The sequence below is a fragment of the Elephantulus edwardii genome, unplaced genomic scaffold (assembly GCF_000299155.1).
Source record: "Elephantulus edwardii isolate Elephantulus edwardi_28Jun2011 unplaced genomic scaffold, EleEdw1.0 scaffold00095, whole genome shotgun sequence".
Taxonomy (NCBI): Eukaryota; Metazoa; Chordata; class Mammalia; order Macroscelidea; family Macroscelididae; genus Elephantulus; species Elephantulus edwardii.
The window spans coordinates 80,729-90,234 of record NW_006399845.1 but is presented as its reverse complement, the minus strand read 5'-3'; the positions used below and the strand labels follow the sequence as shown (position 1 = coordinate 90,234).

Below are 9,506 nucleotides of genomic sequence, written 5' to 3'. Positions count from 1 at the left end.
AGAACTTAGACTCTGAGAAAGAAAAAGAGCTTGAAAGGCAAGCCCGTATTGAAGCAAGCCTTCGAGAACGAGAACGGGAAGTCCAAAAAGCTCGTTCAGAACAAACAAAAGAAATTGATAGAGAGCGAGAACAACACAAAAGAGAAGAAGCTATTCAGAATTTCAAGGCTCTTCTGTCTGATATGGTAAATATTACTCATTAACCTTCAGAGTATTAAATATAAAAAATCTGTTGTATTACTGTGTTGTGAATATTTTAATGTTCTCTCAGGATAATCAGAGGTATAATTTGTTATTTTAAGGCATTGGAGAACTGAATCCTTGATGTTAGCACTATTCAAATAGTTATTTAGCATTTTCTGAAGTATGTTTTACATACTTGAAAGTCTTTATCTTCTAGACTCAAAACTTTTTTGTTCATCATAAAAGTCATCTTAAACTATTACACATTTACCTATCATAGTAATAAAGTATGCCAAACTTAATTAACCTTAATGGTTTAGGGCAGTTATTGCACATGAAATAAAACACTGAAGATTTATTTACCCTAGGAGAAAGTACTTTCCTTTTTTAATTTTTACTTTATAATGGTTTGTTTACACAGAGTTTTTATACATAATACATAGTGTTTCCCACTATTCTTGTACATTGTGTGTCATACAATCCTTCCCATTCATTATATTTTATAAAATTAATCATCATTGAACTACTGCCATATGTTTCCACATCCCCACCAGACCTTTCCCATTTCCTTTACGCCCCCTCCCTGAAACCACTCGTGAGACCCTGTTATTTCCTCCCTGCCCATCTTCACCCCTGCGCTCCACCCCTCCTTTCCTTGGATCCTCATACACATTTTACCAGTTATTTTTCTATTTCTACAAGAATGTTCTTGGGAGCTCTGGTGGCCTAATGGCAGGAAGCTGCACTGCAATTCCAGAGGTGTGCGGTTCAAATCCACCAGATGCTGTGCTGGAGAAGGAGGGCCAATCTCCTCCTGTACCAGTCAGATCTGATTTGATGGTACACACAAAATGAAATTTAAAAAGAAAACAAAGAAAGAATGTTCTTATGCAATATTTGTTCTTATGAGATGAAGTTCATTCACTCAGCATAAAACTCTTCACTTCCTCCCAAGTTATGTAGTAATTTTTTAATTAAATTGTTGCTCCTGAGTGCTGTGCTGTAGTTTACTATGTGAATGTACCACAATTTCTTAATCCATTCAATTGTGGTTGGACATTTGGGCTATTTGCATGTTCTTGTGATGGTGAGTAACACTACTATGAATATGGTGTACATCTCTCATTTGTGTCTCAGTTCTAATTTCTTTGAGTTATATTACAGCAGTGGAATAGCTGGGTCATATGAAATTGCTATGTTCAGCTTTTGAGGAAGTGCCAAACTGTCTTTAAGAGGGATTGTACCATTTTACAATCCCACTAACAGTATATGAGAGTGCCTCTCTCTCTCTCCACACCCTCTCCAACATTTATTGCTTTCTGTCCTGTTAAATTTTGCCACTGGTACTGGGGTGAGATGTACTCTCATTGTGGTTTGATTTGCATCTGTCTTATTGCCAGGGATTTGAGCATTTCTTCTTGTGTCTGTTGCCCATCTGAATGACTTCCTTCATTTCCGCTTTGTCTTTTGTCCGTTTTGTAATTGGATTGTTGGTCTTTTTCTACTGGATGTCCACGAGTAATCTGTAAACTTCTGTTATGAGACTCTTGTCTGATTGAAAAGGTGTACTGTCAGATGTTTTTTCCCAGTCAGTAGGTTGGTTGGTTTTTTGTGTGGGCTTTTTGTTTGTTTTTTTAAAGTTTTTATTTTATATTGGTTTGCTTACAAACTTTGTATATATTGTTTTTCACACTGGATCTTTCCCATTTCCTTCACCCACCCCTCCCCTCACTTATCAAATTATGTCACCCTGTAATTAACCCCCAACCTCCCCTTGCCCATCCTTCCTCCTCTGCTTCCCCCCTTAAGTCAGTAGGTTTCGTTTTCACCATGTTGGAAAAAAGTTTTGATGTGCACAGGGATTTAATATTTAGAGGGTCCTATTTGTCAGTTTTATCCTCTCTTGGTTGACCCTGGAGTGAATAGTCTTCCACACTACCTGTCAGGGTTATTGAGGGCAAGTTTCTGTCCCTCCAAGAAGTGCTCCTAGATGACTTTGGTTTTGTATTTGGTTTTTCTACTGTTTCACTAACTAATCTCTGTGGTGTTTTCTTGTTATATTTACCACTTCTTAATTCTTCCTTTGCTTCTGCTGGTTTCTGTTCTAATTCTTATTACACTCTGATTAATTTTAGTAGTTTACTGAATTATTTCTCTCCCTGACAGTCACAGAAATCTTTGTGTAAACAAATCTGATCTTGTTACTTCTGATTACTTTCAAGGAATCCATTTCTCCCAACAATTCTAGAGTCAAATGTAAGCTCCTCTCCTCTTGTCATTTGTGGTGCTCTTGCCTGCTCCCTAAAAAACCACACACAACCCCTCTAAAAAATATCCCAACTCCTTGTCATCAACTTAGAATTGACTCACAGTTGACCCTCCAGTGAGGAGATTCTTCCTCCTTCCCCTGCGGAGCTACGAGTGTATTTGAACTGCCACAGAGGCGCTACCTTGGGTTGCAGCTCTCTCTGGCTTACCTTTGATGCACATTCCATGTTCACCATTATACCTGCCAACTCTTTCTCCACCTGTTTTGTGCTGTTGAGTAGGAACCAACCCATATCCGACCCTCGTTTTCAGAAGCAGGAAATTGCACGGGAGGAGATTGCCCAACTTGATCCTATAGAACAACTACTACCAGAGCCCTTAGATTCCTTTAAATTGCCTCTACCACAGGATAGGACAAGGGCAGGGGTTCAGATATGTTGTTGTCATAGGGTCACTATGACTTGGACTCGACTCGGCAGCACCCAGCAACAGCAACTACCAAGTCAGAATTTATCGTTCTGCTGATTTTAACTGTCAAGGTATACTGAATTCCACTGTTCCTTTTATCACTCCTTTGATACTCCTGTGGCATATATTACACAGTTGTGTAGTTGTTTACTCAGTGGCCTGTCTTTTCTTTTAAAAAAATGTGAGTTTTTGATGAAAGGGTAAGGTCTTCCTAATTTTTTTTCTTGGAGCCAGATATTTACTTGACACATTCTTAATTTTTTTTTAGTGTTAGATAAATGCTGGTTGAATATTACACACTATCTACCTTTGTTTGCCTCTCCTGGGAGTTCTCTTCCTAACAACCACTATACCAGTTTTCTTTAAAACATTAAAGAAAACAAACAAACCAGTAATAGCATAGGTTTTGCAGAAGTATCTTGTGAGAAAGGAGGGTTGTATTAGCAAAAAAATGTAGAATGTCTGCAGTATTAACAGAATAGATAACAGAATATATAATAAAATGGTACATCCTCTTCCTTTTACCTTTTACTGTTTTCAGTCTCCCATAGCTTTAGCAGTCCTGTGGCTTTTATCTTTAATGCTTTTTACTAGTGATTAGTCATACTTTCCTGCTGGTTAGTACACTAGCCATGCTTGTCATGTCTTTGGTTGCCCTTTCCTTACTGCATTCATTTTCGCTTATATTTAGTACTGTCAGCTTCTAGCATGTAGTTGATAGTGAGCCTAAATTATTTGGTTTTGACATTTCCTTGGTGCTACAGTCATAGCCCAAGTGAGCACTGGAAATAGGATTTCAAGTTCATAAAGCAAGTTTTTTAGTGATTTTTTTTAGCTAAAGTAGGATCACAAGATGCTTCTTTTCTAACTTCTCAGACTTTAAAAATGAAATATATTATTCCTAAGTCAGATAAGTGAGCCTTTTATTATTGAAATGTGAAAAGACAGGTCGATAGTAATAGGTATCTCTTGTTTTTAGGTACGTTCTTCAGATGTGTCATGGTCTGATACTCGAAGGACTCTTCGGAAAGATCACCGTTGGGAATCTGGATCCTTACTGGAAAGAGAAGAGAAAGAGAAGCTCTTTAATGAACACATTGAAGCACTCACAAAAAAGAAGAGGGAGCACTTTAGGCAACTTCTGGATGAAACTTCTGCAGTAAGTCTTCTTTTGTCCTACTTTATTCCAAATGTGTCTTCTTTTATAATTAAGATCAGGATACCTTGTTGATGCAGTAAAAACATGCAACAACTGTCAGGTCATTGATTCAAAGCCACAAACCTTATGAGGAATAAGATGTGATAGTCTGCTTCTGTAAATATTTACAGCCTGGGATCCTTTTGGGCAGTTCTGCTCTGTCCTGTAGGGATCTCTGGTGGCTTAGTGGTAAGGACTTAGACTGCCAGCCCAAAAGCAGGCAGTACCAAATCACCAGCCGTTCTGCGGCAAAAAGATGGGCAGTCTCCTCCCATTTTATTTACAGCCTCTGAAAACAGTCGGGAGGGGCAGCCATGAGTCAATTCTGATGTGAGGGTACATAACAAACTGTGCTGTTTGGTCCCTATGACTCAGAATTGACTCAGTGGTACTGGATTTGATTGATATTTGCCTTTTAGATCAGTTACTGGAATTCATGGTTTCTAGTTCACGTTCTTAGATTTTCTCCCCCCCCCCCCGTAAACTGTTAATGCTATTCTTAATCTCTATAGAAATTGTCTTTGTGTAGTTTTTAAATTTAATATCTCTTTCTATAGTGATTTAAAATACATTTTCATGAAGTCCTTTCCTGATGATTGATTGCAGTTTGTACCCTGTTATCTAAGTTTTATGTCTATCAGTGTGCCTGTTTGTTGCTTTTTTCTTCAGCTACTCACCTATATAAATACTGGTTTTGCAAGTGATTGTTTTAGGTCACCTTGAAGGTAGAGCCATGAACTTAACTCTTATGACAGGCCCAAAAAGCAGCTTTTATGTCCTTAGTCTTGTTACTATATGGCATTATAAGAGATTTACTAGATTAGTGTTTAGTTTTATTATATATCATATATGCTGTAGTTTGATCCCCTATAAAATGTCAGTTGTATTTATGTCTTTTCAAAGATTACGTTAACATCCACGTGGAAGGAAGTAAAAAAAATCATTAAGGAAGATCCTCGGTGCATCAAATTCTCCTCCAGTGACAGGGTAAGATTTTCTGTCTAAAGATTTATTGTCAGTTTATAAATCTTAATTGGGTTCTTACATATCAGCCACTAGCATTTTCCTTTTAAGTAATGAACCAAGTGCAAGAAAAAATAAGCCTGAATTCTTTGTAAGTTTATATTTTGTTTCTTGCATAATACAAGAACAAGACATTACAATAAGATAAAAAGTTATTAATCCTTGAGGTTGATTAAGCATGTGTTTTGAGATCTTAGCAGATTTGGCAGGTAGCATTTCCTGTTATTAGATTTGGGAGTCATGAGTCAGAGCGGGCTTGTTAACATCTCACAGCAACGGCTCTCTGGGTAGCACAGACAGTTCACTAATTGACTATTCATGGAAAGGTGAGGATTTTACACTCACCTAAAGTACTTCCAAAGACCAGCTTGATGAACTACAGCCTGTAAAATCCTGTGGAAGAGTTTGTCTGCTTGTACCCGTGTGGCTACCATGAGTTAGAATTGTCTTGATGGCAACTAAAAATGGAGGTTGTTTATATGTTAACAGGTAATACTAGAGAATCAGAGGTCCTGACATTAAGCCAGCTAGCAGAACACCACACAACATACCTAGTTCTTGTCAGTTCTAGGTTGTAGTTTTGAAAGTAGACTCATGTAGGGTCAGTAATAGTGAATGTTGTCAGGTGTTGTTTACTATGTGCACATTCCTCCGTTGACATTTTATTTACTCGCCTTATCTTTTATTTCTTTTTACTGGTTAGCTTTGGTTCTGACCTCCGCAGACCCATAGGTATATATTCTCCCCACATGAATCATGAAACATGCTTAATAGACTGAGAACTGAGATCCAAGTTTTGGTTCTAACTTTTCTGAATATTGAGTAAGATTTAGTTTAACTTAATTCATAATTCTCTGTACTAGAAAAAGAAATGGTCTTTATAACTTATTTAAGTTTTGAGTGTTTTTGTTGATATATCTGTAAATTCTACATTAGTGTCTTTATATAAGGAACACTTGTAGTGTAAAAATGAAGCACTGGGCTGCTGATCAAAAATTTGATGATTTGAACTCATCCAGTGGTTCTACAGGAGAAAGACAACATTACAGTTTAGAAAACCCTGTTGGACAGTCCTGTTCTATCACTAGGATTCACAGTGAGTTGAAATTCACCCATATGGACTTAGCAGCAACAGGAAGTGAACATGTCCCTTATTTTTCTCAGTTTTTAAGGGTATTTTTTGAAATTATTAGGAAGATTAAGAGAGATTATCTTTATGAGATAGCACCGTATAGTTCATAGCAAACTTACCCTCACATTTTAGTCACCACTCATAAATGTCCCTGGTGGAACAGTGGTTCAGTGTTAACTGCTGAATGAAAGGTAGGCAGTTCAAACTCAACTAGCCACTCTCAGGACCAAAGATGTTGTAATCTGCTTCTGTGCCGATACAGCCTTAAAAACCCTATGAGGCAATTTGTACTGTTTAATAGCTACTTGATGTTAACTTTAGAAGTGGTGATTTGTTTATTAGTTCCTAATATTACTGTCTTTTTGCAGAAAAAGCAAAGGGAATTTGAAGAATACATCAGAGACAAATACATCACCGCCAAAGCTGACTTTAGGACGCTTTTGAAAGAGACCAAATTTATAACATATAGGTATGTTCAGTGAAATGTTTGATAACTGGCAATCATTGTCTTACTAGTCCTTACTCTAATGGCCAAAGCCTACTTTGCATTCACACACATTACGACTTTTTAGGCATAAGAAGAAAATATTCCCATATAATAACTATCTTTTTCCTTTTTCTTTTTTAAAGAAAGGGCCCAGAGATCAATTTGCATTTTGTGTTACCCACCCATCCAATTTTTTAAGCGTACCTTTGTTTTAACTTCACTGCTTTTTTAAGGATTAATTATATTTTATGGAGAGATTTTTTTTTAAAATCCTTTGCTCAATTATCTTTGCCTCTGATGACTGACGATTCAGTGTGGTTAAACCATTCTAAACCTTGAAATAGTCTGTGTCAGCAAAAACTTTTTCTCAGAAGGAGTCAGAATGCTGGATACTTTCAAATAATACATTTTAATTATGAAGTGACGTTTAAGATTTCTCTGTAGCATATCCAGTAGTTGTCTACCAAAAATTTAGCAGGAGAACAATTTTACATTGCTTACCAATCAGTATGCAAGAAACCATTTTTGTTTCATGCAACAGGGTTTTTTTTTGTTTTTTTTTCCCTTTAAAAGAAAAATTTGAAACATCTTAAGGGTATATGCACGGGAGGATAGATAGTGCTGAGGGTGTGGTTTTTAGAAATTTTGTCATTTGGATTTTTGGTCAGGATCCTTAATGTTTTGCATCAGCTTGGGCTTTTAAATTAGATGTGAAGTAAGACTTCTTTCTACATTTTTATAGTTAATTTAGTGAAAGATGTGAAAGTGAAAGCTTGTGAAAGATGCTGGGATTGGCAGCCCTGCAGACTGAAGTCCTCTGTTCATCCACAGAACAGGTACAGCACGGGCAAGATTTACCCACCCACCCTCAGCCCTGATCTGGAGGGACCACCAGTAGGGGTGGGAGGGTAATTCAGCTTCTGAGGCCCTTTCACTCCTTGGAGTCTTTGCTGAGGCGAATTACAAAGGTGACCACTGCAGTGAAATTTTTCTTAAAAAAAATTTTAAAAAATGGTAACACAATTAGGAATTAGATGGACATTTCCAGCTCATTTCTGAAAGACCTGTGAACAGCAGTCAGTAATTCTTGGATTTCTTTCTCTTTCAGATCTAAAAAGCTAATACAAGAATCTGATCAACACTTGAAAGATGTAGAGAAAATTTTGCAAAACGACAAACGGTATCTAGTGCTGGATTGTGTGCCAGAGGAGAGGCGGAAACTGATTGTGGCCTATGTGGATGACCTGGATCGTCGGGGTCCGCCTCCACCTCCCACAGCTTCAGAACCCACAAGACGATCAACAAAATAGTTTTGAGTACTCTTCCATAGGATATCTATTAATTCAAAATGCTTGCATGAACCAATTTTCAGATTTTTACATAATATGTACTATTACATAATAATCTATTGCAAAACCACCTGACAAGCAGAAGGAGAAGCATTTGTGAACAGTTTCTGAACAGACAAGACTTCAGAAATATTTATGCTTTTCTTTATGTGGCATGACTGGCATACATACTCAAATATAGGCTGTGTCCAATAAATCTAAACTCTTGAAGCTAAAATTCATCCTTTTATGAGGTGTGGAAGTCAGTGAATTTTGGTGATGTTCTTCCTAGCAGTGTTACACATGCCAGATGTAAAAAACATTTGTGGTTTGAACTTGAAATACCACAGACTCCCAAGAAAACCTTAACTAGGGTTTGCTATGTTTTCACTTTGTTTTTTTAAAGCGGGTAAAAGGGAAAACACTGAAAATGAAAACCATACAGAGGCTAAGGTGATTATAAGGAACATGCTTTTACCTTTGTATCTAAACAATTTAGTTTTGTTTGTTCGCGTATGTGCTTTGATTCTCCCTCTCAGTAATAGGCCAAATGTAGCCCAAGAGAAGATTTGTTTAGTAATTTCTTCTCAGGTATTGAACCACGGTCATTAAATAATAACAGGTTGGCCAGAATAGGACTGCTGGTTAAACACATTTTATTCACTATTAAGTGATCTTTATCAATATTCTGAATTAGATAATAAATTACATTTCTGGTTCCTGTAAACTAGACTCTTGTTTGAATGTTGAACTTTTGTTCCTAAAGTTTAAGATGTTTGAATGTTCAGTTTATGTATTTGAACTACAATAAACCAACTCTTTTTATATATGTGGATTGTATATGATTATTGATAAGTAGTTTATTTTTGATTATTTACATACTTTTAAAAAGTTTGATTATAAAAATTAGATGCACAGTGAAAGGGAAGGATTGTACCCTTAGATGCTTAGTCTCAGCAATATACTGCTTTATACTAATGACTTTGTTTTCTTGGTTTTTGTCATATACAAAGATTGATGATTTATGCCATTTTGTATTCTATGTGTCATGTACATCACACTCTGAAACTTACCTTGAAAACTGCTTATTCTAACTTTATCTCCCCATGTGAGAAAGATCCCTCTGCTCTGCCCCTTCATAGGGGTGAATAGATACTTTCAAGAGTGCAGCATAAGTAAAATGTTTTACAAAATATGCTAAGGAGGGAGTAAGGGAGCTTAGGTGGCCTAGTGGGTAAGGAGTTTGCTGCCAACCAAAAGGCAAGTGGCTCGAATCCACTGGCTGCTTCATGGGAGAAAGATGGGTAGATCTCTTTGATTTATACAGCCTCTGAAAACCCACTGTAGTATCTGCTTGAGTTAATCCTGACCTGATGGCACTGAATGAGTGAGCGGTATACTGATAGGGTAATTTATTTT

General features: G+C 36.9%; 1 protein-coding gene across 1 annotated transcript in view; it reads left to right on the top strand.

Annotated features, from left to right (window-relative positions):
* The window catches only part of TCERG1 (transcription elongation regulator 1), a 54,567-nt gene extending 46,498 nt beyond the window's left edge, over positions 1–8,069 (top strand). Inside the window, exons 19-23 of the mRNA XM_006891193.1 lie at positions 3–185; positions 3,899–4,078; positions 5,021–5,104; positions 6,641–6,741; positions 7,868–8,069. Coding sequence (XP_006891255.1) covers positions 3–185; positions 3,899–4,078; positions 5,021–5,104; positions 6,641–6,741; positions 7,868–8,069 — 750 coding nt within the window. The remainder of the gene's footprint in view (positions 1–2; positions 186–3,898; positions 4,079–5,020; positions 5,105–6,640; positions 6,742–7,867) is intronic.
* The last annotated feature ends 1,437 nt before the right edge of the window (positions 8,070–9,506 follow it).